Source organism: Mastigoproctus giganteus, chromosome 1 (assembly GCF_048544385.1).
Source record: "Mastigoproctus giganteus isolate SK-2022 chromosome 1, ASM4854438v1, whole genome shotgun sequence".
Taxonomy (NCBI): Eukaryota; Metazoa; Arthropoda; class Arachnida; order Uropygi; family Thelyphonidae; genus Mastigoproctus; species Mastigoproctus giganteus.
Genome location: NC_143575.1, coordinates 180,966,817 through 180,983,988, shown reverse-complemented (window position 1 = coordinate 180,983,988; position 17,172 = coordinate 180,966,817). Strand labels below are relative to the sequence as shown.

At 34.9% G+C, this 17,172-nt stretch overlaps 1 protein-coding gene across 1 annotated transcript in view; it reads right to left on the bottom strand.

Moving 5' to 3' along the window:
• The window catches only part of LOC150091336 (mitogen-activated protein kinase kinase kinase 4-like), a 350,375-nt gene that overhangs the window by 270,162 nt on the left and 63,041 nt on the right, over window positions 1–17,172 (bottom strand). Inside the window, exons 5-6 of the mRNA XM_090390030.1 lie at window positions 9,412–9,465; window positions 8,934–9,176 (exon numbers count right to left, since the gene is read on the bottom strand). Of these exons, the coding sequence (XP_090246156.1) occupies window positions 8,934–9,176; window positions 9,412–9,465 (297 nt within the window). The remainder of the gene's footprint in view (window positions 1–8,933; window positions 9,177–9,411; window positions 9,466–17,172) is intronic.

Below are 17,172 nucleotides of genomic sequence, written 5' to 3'. Positions count from 1 at the left end.
TGAATTTCTTTAATTGGCTTCCTACACTTTATCCTGATTCTTATTTATTCTGTTGTATATTTCCATGGCTAATCTTCCACCTTCATTGAAAATTCTTTTTGATATACAAAATTTACCTTGTTTCAATTTTTAGTTATTTAATTTACACTCTTAAATTCTGCTTGTCTCTCCTAAATTTCATAAATTTTGTTTTTGTGTAACTAATTTTCTTGCAAAATTGTCTAAATCTTTATCTAAATTATAATATAGCTAATGACATCAGAGAAACTATAAGAAGTTAGGACTACCTTGTCCTTTCTTCTCATTCAAACTCATGCCAGGATATGAACACAGATTCTGGTTGAGGAGGAGAGTAATTGCATTTAGGAACAAAAATTGAAGTGTTTTAAATTATTTCACATAATTTATTTATTCTTTACATGATCACATTATAATAAAAAGAAATAAGCACTGGGAAAACAAATACGAGAATGGGCCTCTGTTATAGGCCAAATGATTCTGATCATTTACTGGTCCATTCTATTCACACAAACAGATTGGGCCAGTAAATCAGAATGTTTTATAATGGGGGGGACTTGAATATTTTCAAATACTGACTGTGGGTCAATCAATCACAAAGAAGCAGAACTTTTCTGAATTTACTGTATGACTGTATAATATTAACATCAAAAATAAATTAATTTAAATGAATAAAATAACAAAAATAATAAATAATAAAAACAAAAGCCTTGTCTAACAATACAGTAATAGGCATAACACATTTATTATAGATTTTATTTTATTTGTAAGATAAACTAAGAGAAAAGTAATTAATGGAAATGAAAATATTGTACAGTATATAGTTTGATATACAGTAATACCCCGAAATTACGCGATAGGTGGGTCTGACGAAAATCGCTTAAGTCAAATTCGTGTAAGTCGGGGTACAGCTTTGCATATAAATACATATAAAGTTTGTTTAATTGGGACCAAGGACTAACAAAAACACTAGTTTAGAAGAAAAATATTTAATAAAATTGCAGTTATTTATACATATTAATACAAAATACGTATTAAAAAAATAAATGGGTTACATAAAAAAGTTATTTCGATGTCGATGGCTTCATAAAATCTAACAAATTGGTCTGACGACACAGCGCCTTCTTTTTTTTTCACGCAGAATTTCTTTGTAGCAAGCTAATAATTTTTTTATTCCTTGCTTTGTAGCTATAACGCGTTCTTTGTTGGAGTCTGTTTTCTAAAATTTTTAAGCCCTTTTCAATTGAGCTGAGACCTTCTGTCAAGCTTGCAATTGTCATGTGTTTTTTGGTGGAACTGGGTCTGAAGTGTCGGATAGTTCAGTGATGTTTTGCTCACGCATTTCTATGAGCTCATTCATTGTCTGCTTCTGACAATGTGAATCCAACAGTTCGTTGACATCATCAATATTGACTTCCAAATCTAATTGCCTGGCAAGATTAACAACTTCTTCTATCACATGAGCAACATGATCAGTTTCTGGCGTTGTTTTCGTCTCGGTTTTGAAAAAAAATATGGACAATGTTACTTCCAGACATCATTCAATGTTTTTTTGTGAATTTCATCCCAAGATTCTTCAATGATTCTTATGGCATCTAAAACATTGAATTGTTTCCAAAAGTCTTTAACAGATATCTTCACTATTTTGTCTCATAGCTTCATTCAGACGTGCAAACGAACGCCCCGTGTAGTAGGCCTTGAATGTTTTGATGACTCCCTGGTCCATCGGTTGAAGCAAGCTGGTTGTGTTTGGAGGCAAAAACACAACTTTCACACGTGGGTCAAAATTAATTAGGGAGGCAGGAGGGCAACCGGGTGCATTGTCAATAAGAAGCATCACTTTAAATGGAATCTGTTTAGACTTGCAATAACGTTCGACTTCGAGTATGAAGTGGTGACCAAACCAGTCCTCAAAAACGGAAGCTATCACCCAAGCTTTATGATTTGACTTCCAAATCACTGGTAAGCTAATTTTAGATATGCATCAAATGTTCTTGAAAAAAATCAAGAACCACGTAACTCCGAGTTCGCGTAAGTCGGGGTATTATTGTATACACTATTTTAGTATCACAGTAAAAAGAATTACAATCTTAATATAAAGGAGACATACAAACCATTAAATTTTTAATAAATTAATCTAATTTAAAGAAGAAATACAATGTTTGCACAGTTTTTTTTTTTTTTTTTTTTTTAACTACAGCATAGACATTATCAAATGCAATAGTCGTTTCTTTATCAATGTTACTGCAGGCCAACACATTCTCTATTATGCTCAATGCATTTTGGGCATCTTTTTTAGATGGCAGCATGTGTGCTTCCTCAGTTTTGTTGTCACTGGTAACAAAAACAGTTTTGCTTGGTGCTCAGCAGTTCTTCTGGCATTGGCAGTGCAGCAACTTCATCATCCACCTTCACAAATGCTTCAAATTCACCAAAAAAATCTAAATGCTCCTTCAGATTCTCCCCTTCTCAATGCTGCTATCACATTCATCTGCTGCCCCATGTTTTTTGATGATATTCTCTCCACAGCAACTCTTTCTGAAGCAGTTGATTATTATGCTTGAAGCAATGCTGTCCCAAGAAATAATAACAAGATTATGGATAGCATCCAAGACATTCCAATTTGGATGTAAATTGTTCCCTGCTTTATGTTGGGGATCAAGTACCTTATCAGGTGGGCTCTATATGTTCTCTTGAGATTATAAATAATGCCTTGATCCAGTGGCTGCATAAAATGATGGTACTGGGAGGTAAAAACAACAGCCATATATTTGTCAACTTAAATGTCCCAGCAGAATGCAGTGTACAATGATCTAGAAACATCAAAATGTTCCTTTTTTTCTGAAGCCATTCTTTTGTCCATTTTTGATAACAGAGCCCGAAAAAGTTTGACTGTAAGCCAAGTCCTTCTATTGGCCTCATAATATCGTCATTCTTCTCTTTCTTGTTGATTCTCTTCTACTTCTGACTGACTGACTGACTGTCTCTCTCTCAGGGTAACTCAGAAATTTTTTTTGGCTGTGCAGCATAAGCCTTAGGCTTCCTTGCCCCATATGGCTAATAATAATCACAGGGAAGTTAGTTAACTTCTTTAAAACATCTTGGTTTGGCAAACTTACCAATCATAAATGGGCATGGTTTTTGTACTGCCATCTGAATTGCAGCATAACAGAACAGCGAGTCTTTTTTTACTTAATTTTCCACCAATGGATGTGTGAAATGGGAAGGAGTTTTTCTTTTTTGGCTGATTCTGTATAAGCTTGCTTTCTTGCATCATATGCCTCTACTATACAGCCTATATTGCAGAGGAGTGCACAAATTCCTCCAGTCATCAATTGTTTTGTTTGGCAGCAATTTTTATAAAATAAACCTGTCTCGTCAAGATTAAAAATACCCTTTACCTGATATTTTTCAAGAATGAACCTTACAGAACACAACCAGTTTGTAGCCTTTTCTTTGTTGACTAATCCAGACTCACCGCAAACATTTTGTGAAACCAAGTTATTCCTGTCTTTAAATCTTTGGGGCCAGCCACTGCTGAATTTGAAGTTACTTCAATTACATGTTGCTGAGTTAGATAATTTGATTTTTTTGCAAAATTGGATCTGATATTGGCAAATTAGTTGCATGCATTTGTTGGTATCACTTGAAAAGTTTTGTTTCAAGCTCCTCATGTTTTGCACCACGAATTTGTTTCCCTGTTTTTTTTTTTTTTTTTTTTAATTTAAATTGCTGCTCCCATGTCACGATTTCAAGTTTTTCTCTGTTTTTCAGTATTGTAGATAAAGTAGGTAAAGGGATGCTGCATTCCTTTGCAATGTCTGTTTTGCTTCATTCCATCCTATCAGCCTCTTGTATAATTTTCAGTTTGATTTCTAGGCTTAATTCCGTCTGTTTACCTTTTGTCACCATACACCATTGTTGTTCGTTATCTGGTTTTTAGGAGCATTAGCAACTAAGGCCATATTACTCCAGGGATGTGCAGTGGTCATTCCCTGACCTTTCCGCATCCTCCATATTTGGCGGGCACGGGCTCAAACCCCGGTCTAATCAAGGAGCATGTGCTACGCACTACTGCTCCTGCCCACCTGGCTACGGAGGCACCCCATAATACCGTAGATGAGATTTAATATAAACAAACTTTAAATTAATTTAAAGATACAAGTTCCAAAAAAAGACATCAGCTCAGATAAAATGGCACAAAAAATAGATTATACTGTACTGTAGCAAAAGACCCTTCAAACTGGCGTAACAATTGCAACTGACCTTAATCCCACAGAGAGTGGAGGAATGTATATAAACAACTTAGAAAAACTTTTTATTCTTTTGTTAATTTAACAGCTCATCCTTCACAATGATGTTTTTCAGAGTGCACTTACGTTGAAGCTACCATAAACTGGTTTTGTTTACACAAAAGTAAATTCTAACAAGTCAGTGCCATCCTTCAAACCATGAAGCAGGAAACTGGGTAGCCAGAGGCAATAATAGGACAACTGTGCCAAGGTTTGTAGTAACCATACAAAATAACAATATTTATTTCTCACAGGATGAAAACAAACTTTGTGATACATATTAACCGAATTTTGTAATAAACAAATATATTTATATAGAAAAGCCTATCCTTTCGCAGGGGAATGGTATGTGTTTCATATAAACGAGTACTTTGTATATTGTTGTTGTTTTTTGGTTTTTAGGAGCATTAGCAACTAAGGCCATATTGCTCCGGGGATATGCGGTGGCCATTCCCTGACCTTTCCACATCCTCCATATTTGGTGGACAAGAGCTCGAACCCTGGTCTAATCAAAAAAGCGTGTGCTACGCACTGCTGCTCCTGCCCACCTGGCTACGGAGGCGCCCCTACTTTGTATAAATTGAATTTGTATTAATGAGATTTTACTGTATTGTCAATAGTAAAAGGAAGGGATTTCTTTTCAGTGATAATGACTGATCAGGTTACCAACTGAAAATTTTAAATGGGAAGCATTCGAGGTAGTAATCATTGAATTACTGGGCTTTTTATAACAACTAAGAGATACTGTTCAAAGTTTTAGACCTAAATGATGCCAGCTAAAGTGATGAGACTAGTGGCAGAGAAGAAAAATAAATGGGATGATTATTAATTATCAGCAGACACAGAAACCTACGGTAAATACACTATTGTCTGTAATCAAGTCAGTAAAGGTGTTAAAGAAAGCTAAAGCAGATTATCAGAAGTCTGGCTAAGAATGAAACGAAAAGGAGCAAAGAATTCTTTGGCTACTAGATGTGAATGGCATAAATATTGATGATCCTGTTCTGATTGCCAACAAACCGAATGAATATTTTGCATCTACATTTATCATAAAGTTTTTAAGGACAGGAATACCAGAAGTATACTAACTAATAACTGGGAGCTAAACAACTTTGTAATAACCAAAAAGAAGGTGGAAGAGAATTATTGATGGCAAAAATAAATAAGACACCTGAGGCTGAGAGAACCTACCCAATTATATTAAAAGAAGAAGGGTTAAGAAAACCTTTGGACATAATTATGACTTTTTGGAGACATCTGCACATCTCCCAGCAGATGATGTGCAAATGTCTCCACTATTGACAAAAGAATTGAAATGTAGAGATTTTATGTAGAGATTTTAAACTGGCAAATATTATGTAACTGAACAGAACAAAAAAAAGTTAATTAATGAAGCAACAAACTTTAAAACACGGTTCACTGCATTTCATGATGACAACATGTTGTTGCTGTTATCATGGGTTTTAGGTGCAACAGCAACTGAGACTAAATGGTGTATTTTGTCCATACAACTGTGTTCACAGGCCAATTTGCATGTTTTGCAGACTGAAAAACCTGGAATAACTCACAAGAAGAAACCTCTACTTCATCCAAGTGAGATCAATTAACTACAGCCTCAACTGAAGAAGACTTTGGAAATTTCTCCAGTCATAGATGGGAATTGAACCTATACATCTCCAAATGAGTGATAAGTGACAAACCACTATAGTTCGCAAAGGCAACATCACATATGATTTCCCAACTGCAGCGTATGATGTGCATAAATTATTCTCCTTCCTTTCTGCATTCACCTTGTAGCTTGTTGCATATATTCAGTTTTTCAGCCTGATTGCATCCTTCCATTTTAAATAAGAAAATACAAATTATTTCTTTCCTACCTCACATAGGTAACTATCCAGTTGACCTCTGAATTTACTCAAACTGTCAGCCTCAACTACAATGTGAAGGCAACCTGTTCCAGAAATCAATGACTTTTTTCTTTCTTTTTTTTATGAAAACCCCAAACACGAAAGGTATCAAAACCTATAGTACTTAGTACCATGCATGGGTTGAAGGATAAGTATGGGGGAGGGGGATGCTGGAAACTTTGCTCTAGAGACTAAACATGGGTTTCACCACTTCAAGCCTCCAATAAGCAAAGTGGTGGTATTTCACCAGTTGATGAAAGTCATCTACCACCTGAATTTGCTGTATAAAAGAAAACTTCCTACAATCTAGTCTAAACCTCTTTCCCTAAATTGCATTTATGCCTCCCCTCACCTGGAATTCTCTATAACAGTGAAAATTCCACCTTTGTTCATTTTACTAACCTCTCAATCAGGTCTGAGCTGCTTCGTTGCCAAGCTCTCTGTAGCCAACATATACAGAGTCTTTCCTCATATGGTCGCCTTTTGCCAATCCCACCATGTGAGTTTCCATCTTTGGACCCTTTCAAGAAGCTCAATGTCTTTTTTCAGAAAAGGTCTCCATACTTGAATACAGTATTCTAAATGTGGTCTTATAACTGTCTTATACAGTGGGACTATGACCTCCATATCTGTAGAGGATAACATTTAATAAATCATCAATAGGACATCATGGGCTTTCCCAGCTGCTTGTTTAAATTGCTCAGAAAACTTCATATCTATAATTATAATTATACATATATTGTAACTCTCAGATCCCTTTCTTCCTTTAGTGTTTTTAATTTGAACTCACCAATTGTATAATTTATTATGGGGTTGCTATTCCCTAATTGTAAGACCTTGCATTTTTCTGTATTAAAACATAGATACCACTTTTCTAAACTTCTTGCAGCCAGTCCAAGTCATCCTGAAGGATGCACCACTTGGTACTAATCTTTAACTACTCTACAAATCTTTATGTTACCTGCAAATTTTGACATCACGCCTTCTATCCCTTCATAAATGGGATAGAAGGTATGAAGGGTTGTTGTTTTTGATTTTCATAAATTAAAAGAAGAAACAACAGTGGTCCAAGAACTGATCTTTAGGGGATTCCACTTCTTACTTGACACAAATCTGAAGAATATCCATTAATCACAACCCTTGCAATCCATCTTAGAATTCTTCCAATAATCCCAACATGTTCCACCTTACACAGTAACTTCTCATGAAGGACTGAGCCAAATGCCTTGCTAAAATACATATAAACTATGTCAAAATTGTTCCCTACTTCCAGCTCATGAGTAACTGTGTCAAAATAGCTTACTAAATAATTATATAGGTCATTTCCTGATTAGATGTCGATCACAGCGACATATTGTTTTTTTTTGTCTGGAGGCATGGGGGTCTCCGCAACTCCACGTTTTTACTCTATGTAGAATACAATACTCTGCATAAGGCCAGGATGCATGTTAGTGTGTGTTTTGTGAAGTACAGTGGATTCCGGTTATTTGGGCCACCCGTTAATTGGGGCAGCCATTTAATTGGGGCAAATCTTAAAAACAGGAACCAATCGAGAAAATAGCTAGGATTTACTTTGCTTAATTGGGACAGCATGCCGTTTAATCGGGGCAGGAGACCGCAGCACTGGAGATTACCCTACAATTGTCTCCGACGGTACCACGTGGTTCGGTCGAAATTCTGGAGGTCACAACCATAAAACAATTAGCAGTCACCAGTTTATTGGGCTTTTCTGTTAGTAAAATCTATCATAAATGGACAGTAAACTCGATCTTACTGAATTTGCGATAACACCGACAGCTGGAATTCTGTAAGTTATTATGGTGAAATATGTTTACACTTCTATGAAATCTTCAATCATATAAAAAAATTAATTTTCAGATCTTCTCTTCATTCCTATTTTTAAAGTTCTGTAACTCGTTACTCCATTCTCACTTGCGCATATGTGTTACTTGCAATTTGTGTGCCGTGTTCTTTGTTATTGATTGCTTATCTTTTTACTGTTTTAAATTTTAACCCCCACCCAAAAATGTCACTAAGTTAGTTAAACATGATTTTCCCTTAACAAAACCATGTTGCGTATTATTCAGAATGCCATATCTATCTAAATGTCCCTGGATCACACTCTTAATCACTGCTTCTAAGATTTTCCCCACCACTGAAGTCAAACTAACCAGTTTATTTAACAACTTTGCTCTTAGAACTGACTTTATGTATTGGTGGTCTGTTGGCACTTCTCCGAAGGCGCCTCCGTAGCCAGGTGGGAAGGAGCAGCAGTGCGTAGCACACGCTTCTTGATTAGACCGGGGTTCGAGCCCGTCACCACCAAATACGGAGGATGCGGAAAGGTTAAGGAATGACCGCCGCATATCCTGGAGCAATATGGCCTTAGTTGCTAATGCTCCTAAAAACCAAACAACAACAACAACAACTTCTCCGATCCAAAGGAATCGCTCCTGAATCCAAAGATGCCTTATAATTAACTTCAATGGTTCGATACTGCCCCCCCACCCAGCATCTTTCTGTTATTAACAGAATAAAAGAGCAAAGAATCTAAAAATTTAAGTATGTTTTATGCTAAACACTTTTAAAGTTTTCTTACAGTACTTATTTTAAATACCACAAAGAAAAAGAATATCAACTTGAAAATCATATAAACAAGGTTACAAATTACTCAATGGCAGTGATTATTTATATTTTGTTTTGAATAACTTGATACCTGACCAATGCTTAAAGCAGAAGGTTCATCTGGTTGTTGGGAGAGTCTTAACTGTAAACATGCATGTACAACATCCAAAGGCACACGTAAAAGAAACAGAAATGGTCTGTAAAAGGTTGGCAGTCCAATCTGCTGAAAAGTGTCAGACCATACTCCATATGTTGCCAATTCTTCAGTACAATCCTTATTCAGAGGCAGAAAGGTATCAGAAGTTTCATTAGTTGGTAAAGTATCTATTACTACCTAAAAGGAAAATATAAGGAAGCTTTAAAATACTTTTATTTCTCATTCAGAATAAATTTAACTTTCCAACTTTATATATTCAAGAATTACATATTCTGTTAGATGTTACAGACTTATTATATTACAAAAGGATGAATTCCTTTTGAATTATTTTTAATCTTATATTTATATTTTAATCTTACGACAGTTTATCTAGTGTGTATGCATATACAAATAAATTTTATATAAAAATTACATTATGATGTATTAGATTCTTTGGATGTGATTTTTCATCACCACAGTTAAGGCACTGAAAAAAAACAAAAGACAAAATAATATAGGACTATTTCAACATTCAAAATTTATATGCACCTAGTACAGCAAATATTTTTTTTTTTTTTTTTTTTTATTTCGTGTTACATATTTGAGATTTTATTCCTTACAATACTGGCTGATAAGTGAGAAGTTTTTAAATTTATATTTTTAAAATTAAAATGTTATATAAAAACAACTAATTTGGAATGACATAAATTCAGCCTGCCTGTATGCTGCAGCACTAACTCAATCAAAATGTCTAATTAGCATCAAACTCTTGCTAATGAGTTTGCTGTTCACCATAACAGTCTATCAGGATTTTACCATGTTTTTTTTCAGTATGATTTAAGCTATCACTTTTGTTCTTGGACAGAACCTATTGATGATGATGATGATGATTGTGATCCCCGTCCCCCTGGAGATGTAACACATAGCACCAGCATATTTTTTGCTAATAAAATAATTGGACGCAGGCTTATACGAAGTTTAAGTGCTGCTTGATTTCATACATTGTCAATTGTTGCTAAGCTGGAAATTTTACTGTAGTTCAAAAAGTTATGTTTAATTATACTAGCATTCAAGACTTTATATAGTTTAGATAATATTTTAACTATTGATACTTACACACATTTGTGGATTATGAAAAGGCATTTGACTCCACACAGTATAAGGTAATGTTTCAGGCACTGGAAAGACAAGGCACAGACACCCCATACATTATGATTTTGAAGAAAATATATGAGAATGCTACCTCCTTTATTAGACTAGATAAAAACAGTAGCAAACTTAAAATTGAGAAAGGAGTTCGACAAGGAGACAAAATATCTCTGAAGTTGTTTACTGCTACCACTGAGGAAGCTTTCAGAAGATTGGACTGGTCACAGAAAGGAGTCAATGTGAATAGAGAGCATCTAAACCAGTTATGATTTGCAGATACATTGTGATTAAAAATCACAATCCTGAAGAACTCTGGAGGAAAACCTTAATCAGCTATGAAGGGTTAATAAGGATTTTGGACTAAAGATGAATATGGCCAAAACAAAAGTAATGATGAACAAGTATGCCAGAGACGGGATATAATCATTGAAGGAGTAGAAATTCAAAAGGTGGATTCATATATAGTCAGTCCTCGTATAACACGTGTTTACACTACATGAATTCTATCATACACGATTTATAAATAGGGGAACGGTATCGTATATAACACGAACCGAATTTGCTTATGCACAATTCGCCTTTGTGGTTATGTGAAATGGCAGTCGAACGCGGAATCACCCCAACTGAACGGCAACGCGAAGAGAATGAAGAGAAGATTCTGAAAATGTATTTATGTTTTTTTATATCAGGGAAGGAGAAAACACATTTCACCATAATAGCATAAAAATCCACACAATTCCAGCTATCGGTATTATCACAAATGCATTTAGATCGAGTTTACTACCAGTATATAACAGATTCCACTAGCAGAAATGCAACTGGAAATTGTTTTTATTGTTTTATGGTAGTAACCCCCAGAAATGTGCTTTAGTAAAATGAGATGTTAATAGTGTATCTCTGCCTTTACGGTGTTGTTTATTCAGTTGCTACACAGGCACAACTTTGTTTATGTGTATCAAGTATGCCTCCTCATTTTGTAATTGTTTTATTCCCTAAAAATGAGTAAAATACTTAAAAGGTGTGAAAAGGAAGCATCCTGGTGAAGACACTACAGATTCAGAGAGAAAAAGAAAAGCAATATCGATAAATAGAGGTGCACTGGGTAAAAAATTATTACCAAAAAATGGAAGAGAAGCTGAAAAGTATACAGCAAAGAATGGAATGAATTGTTGTTGTTGTTTGGTTTTTAGGAGCATTAGCAACTAAGGCCATATTGCTCCAGGGATATGCGGTGGTCATTCCCTGACCTTTCCGGATCCTCCGTATTTGGTGGTCACCAGCTTGAACCTTGGTCTAATCAAGAAGCATGTGCTACGCACTGCTGCTCCTGCCCACCTGGCTACAGAGGCACCATTGAATGAATTATATTAGGAATCAGACTGTTAGATAAGAAGAGAATAAGATACTTACGTAATAAAATACGTAAGTATTTTATTACGATTATTTATTGTGTTTGGTAATGTTTTGGTTACAAATGTGTGTTCAATCTTGGGTGGTCGGCACCTAACCCTATTTTTCCCATAGGGCCTGTTGTTTATATTGCACGAGGGTTTCTAGGAACACATCTATCATGCTATATGAGGACTGACTGCACTTATCATGGACAAGTCATTAGCTGCAACAATGATAAATGGCTGGAAGTCACGAGAAGAATAAATTTCGGATGGATAGCATTCGGGAAATATAGTCACATACTGAGGAACAATATCTCAATTTGTCTGAAACATAATGTAATGAACCAATGTATACTCCCCATCATGACTTATGGAAGTCAAACTTGGGCACTCACCAAAAAAATGGAAGAGAAGCTGAAAAGTACACAGCAAAGAATGGAATGAATTGTTGTTGTTATTTGGTTTTTAGGAGCATTAGCAACTAAGGCCATATTGCTCCAGGGATATGCGGCGGTCATTCCCTGACCTTTCCACATCCTCCATATTTGGTGGTCACCGGCTTGAACCTTGGTCTAATCAAGAAGTGTGTGCTACGCACTGCTGCTCCTGTCCACCTGGCTACATAGGCGCCAGGGAATGAATTATATTAGGAATCAGACTGTTAGATAAGAAGAGAAACACTTGTATTAGGCAGCAAACACAAGTAAAGGACATTCTTATCAAAATAAAGAACTGAAATGGACTTTGGCAAGACACATAGCTTGAGGACATGATGATAATAGACTAAGAAAATAACAGAATGGCACGTAAGAGGAGCTAAAAGAAAACATGGAAGACAAGACAAAAACAGAGATGGACAGATGAAATTCAAGAGTTCATGGGTAATAAATGGATGTCCATTAAATAAAATAGAAGGAACTGGAAAGTTGCTGGAGAGGCCTTAATATAATAAGTGTAACATACTGTTACAGAAAATTGTTTTTGGACTAAGGCATACTCTACTTCTATTGTTGAAGTGGAAATGTCTCAGTGATCCACAAAGGAAGAGCTAAGGATGAGATGGGTTGTCACAGAGTCTTATGACAAAGTAGTATTATGGAGGGTGTGTTACAGGATCATCTCGAGAGGTATAACATCTTAAATGGATCACAATACTACTTTGCCAAAGGAAATTCATGATAAATACTATGATATGGTTGTTATAAGTGGCTCTCCATTTTGATTGTTTGTTTGTTATTTGGTTTTTAGGAGCATTAGCAACTAAGGCCATATTGCTCTGGGGATATGCAGTGGTCATTCCCTGACCTTCCTGCATCCTCCATATTTGGTGGTCACGGGCTCGAACCCCATTGTAATCAAGAAGCGTGTGCGATGCACTGCTGCTGCTGCTGCTGCTGCCCACCTAGCTACGCAGGCACCTCTCCATTTTGAGGCCTGATATATACTATCAGGTCACAAAATGGAAAATTCTATGAAACATAACACGCCTTGTTAATAAAAATGTCTTATTTTTAGTAACAAAGTATGTACAAGGCATTACCAATGCATGAAAGAAATCATAACTTATTATTTCAGTCTGTTCCAAGCCCTAGGAATGGACTGGAATAATAAGTATGGTTATATGTTGGGTCCCTTAAAGTTCAGTGCTGGGGTCAGCAAAATAACAGTTTTGTTTTACTGCTGCCAAATGTATAGTTTTGTATTCAAGAAATAACTCCAGGGAGGGGACAATGGGTGAAAGATATATATAACAAGTGGGAGAGACAAAGAGAGACTTAGATGTTTATACATGAACACAAGGGTTACCACATATAGATTATGAAATGTTTCTATGGAATGTCAAAACAACATTACAGCTATGAAATTATAACATATAGCTCACCCCAAAAAGTTTCCCAAACATAACATGCCAAGACTGTGATTCTATCAGGTGAAATGCCACCCTGTGGATCAAATCACACAGTGACTTCTGTTTCAACTAATGGTGTTAGAGTATTGTGTAATCATATTCACATTCCAACTGCATTTGGGACATAGAAAATGTGCAACTCAATTGCAAAATGCATTTGGGGGGGGGACTAACTCATCATAGTCAGTGTAATTATAAATCATAATTTAATGTGCAAGATAATGCTTAAATAAAATATAAATGCTCAAGGCATATTGTGGAAATAACTTCACAACTGGGTTGGCATGATTGCAACACCAGGGTACTTACTCACCCACCAAGGATAGGCCAATAAGCCTTGATACGGTGCCATCTGGGTGGCAGTGCCCACTGAGAATAAGTAACAATAGTCTTCTCTATTAGTGAAGCGTAACTTATTTGAGGTAGTGCAATACTTGGTTAACTCTCATTGTTCACAATATGAGATACAATTAAATCGATGCCTTTACACTATTTATGTAGTTTTTTATTTTGAGTTAACTATGGTGTATATAGTGTATCTTAAACTCATAATATATTATGCCATGAGCATTTACATATTATTTAAGTATTATCTTGCACACCTTTTGGCATCTCTCATATTATGGAAATAACTTCACTAAAATTAAATCGATGCCTTTACACTACTTATGCAGTTTTTCATTATGAGTTCACTACGGTGTATTTACACTGATATTTTATAGAGTATTCTGGTAGGTAAATGAGCAATTTATCTTGACCAGCTGGGTCCATGTGACAAGGAAACTGAAGCAAGCTGGAGTTGTTAACATTAAAATTGACAAAGAAAATTACCTCACTGTTAGGAAAGTCGGACTGGAGAAGGTAGAGTTTCAAAGTGATCAATGACGTTGAGAGAATAATTGAAGCAAAAGATGAATTTGAGGCCGACCGGGCTAACCAGGTGGGTAAAGTGCCTACCTGGCAACCTAAAGGTCACGGGTTCAAATCCCGCCTCGGGCTTGGATTACAGTAAAATGCAATTGGGAGGTGCATTATGGCCACAGAAGCTGACACGCCAACAACTAACAAAAAAAAAAAAAAAAAAAAGAATTTGAGAGAATGGAGTACAGAGAGATTTTAAGCCAGAGAAGATGGAAAAAGGGGAGATTCCAAATTACTAAGTTTTTTATGTGGTATATCAGAGTAGACATATGCACAAGTATCACCTATGAAGCAAAAGGAATTGTACAGCAAATAAGATAATGAGATGAGCAGTGGTTGAGGCAACCAGTAATTGGGATTCTGTCAGAAAAAATAAATTGAACTTGGCAGACTGTAGGCAGAAATGGACATCACTAAGGTTTGCATCAAGACCAAATACACTTGTGAAATGAATGAGGAAGTTCTTGGGAAGTGGAAGTTTAGATATTTTTGTAGATAAGTTTGTTCTATTAGTTTGACTATTCATGATACATTCAGTAGACAAAGTTGGGGGGAGGGAACATGGTGTATGAAGTAATTAAATTTTTGGGTATCACAAACACAGCAAGAGCATATACCCAGATTTTGAACATGACGTGTCCTTGACAATGTGACCCACATACACACTACTCTGACTCCCCCAGTCACTCTCTGGCAGAGTAGAGGGAGTAAGATTATACACTATCCAATTACTGACCAATAGAAATATATATAATTTCTTGTTATCCACGTCTTAGAAATTGTCAGTGTAAGACTTACTGACAACTTCTAGGTAACTCAGTAAGGTTTGAAAATTAATTTTTTCTTTATTGCCCTAACAATATAAAAATAATAATTTCCTTTTAGGATTCATATAATATTGGATAAACAGAATAAAAATTAATATTAGTGAGAAATATTCAAAAATGGTTTACTAGTCATGGCCACAAGCAACTAACTAGCAAATTTATTTTTTGTCTAGTGTTTAATTAAGAATTCATTTTTTTATACTTTCTTTTATGGGATATTGCTTGTCCCCAATTTCAAAATTAAAACCATATTCAAGCACCGATAAGTCTTGATTAGAAAATGTCTTCCTTGAAACATTTACAACTGATGCAAGTTGAGGGGTGTTCTGTATACGTGTGAGTACATCCCATTTTCTATCATGTCTCATAGTTACTGATTGTTGTATAGCAGCAATACATATTTGATTTTGGTTAACTAAATTAGACAACAAAATATGAGACATGTTCCTTTTTAACCAAAATTTGAGGTAATGAATTTCTCTGAATAATTCATGTTTGTCATAAAATCTATTCTTCAGTTCAATTTTCAGTAAAATTTGAAAATCAAATTTTAGATCTTTCCCATTGGACATCAAATTATTCATATGTTATGCTGATGACATTTTGCTAGTTGCTGGTTGAACTACCATTAATAATCTCTTACAGAAATTTAATTCTATGCATGATAGATTGAAATATACTCTAGAACTAGAAGAAAATCAGAGTATTAATTTCCTTAATCTTAACTTTTACAAATGTAATCAAAAACTTAAAACAAGTATTTACAGGGAAAAAAAAAAAAAAAAAAAAAACCCTACAAGTTGAAAAAAAATCAGTATTGTACAATGCCATAAAATATTAGGCACAAAAAGATTTAGAAACAGAATTACGATATTTAATTAATGCCTTTACAAAAAAGGAAATACCTAATTCAGTTCATACATAATATCATTGCAGAAGCAAGAAAAATCCTTTTACTTTGAAGTCAGCCCAATGGCTTCGTGGAATATTTTCAGGTACTAGCATATTTCTAATTTTTTCTTCATATAATAGACAAAGCACATTATTTAACAAGTATAAAGAAAGATAATATTCAGAATACAAACAATATAATATATTTTATCCAATGTCAACATGACTATAATGCATGCTATATAAGCAGCACAACTGTAAAATTTGGATCAACCAAAACTGCAAATACTAGAGCCTATTATCATAGAAATAGTCTTCAATATAATTATTCTGAAAGAACTTAGCCAACATGCACAATCAAATAACCATAACCCTCAAATAGATTCAGCAAATAGAATCAAAACTCAGACTTAATGAAATTAAATTCATAAATTATTATTATATGAAGCTTTAGCTATTGAATGGTTCCATCAAAGCTTGCAAAATGTGATTCTCAATACGAAACTACCAGCCAACCTTTCGCCAATACGGATTTTAATACATATATTTCCAACATGTGCTTTAGCTATGCATTCTGGGAGTTAAATTTCATCTATAAAAACACAACTTTCTTTTCATGTAATAACCAACTGATGACATTTTATTCCCATCAAGACTCTTGGTTACCATACATAATTAAAACCGTAGTGAACTGATTACCCAGTTCACTAAGGTTTTAATTATGTATGACAACCTAAATAAAGAGAAGTGCACTTCTTTTTCCTTGCGACATTTTTAACTTAACTTTCACTTTTTAAAATTCATATCTTTGAACTATATAGTGGCGAGTACTGTAAAAAACACAAGCTCTTGCTAAAACTGAATAATATTACTTACCTTTGCTGGGACATCATTACAAGAAGTTGCTAATGGTTCTTCAGAGCAGCATGAACCCTATACAACACTGATCTCAGAATTGCAGACAATTGTCGGGGATTCTAAGATCAGTGTTATATATATACATTCTCAGTTGAGAATATATATATATATATATATATATATATTGTGATCATAAAAATGATCAAAATATCATTATATAAGATGTTAATATCATAATATAAATA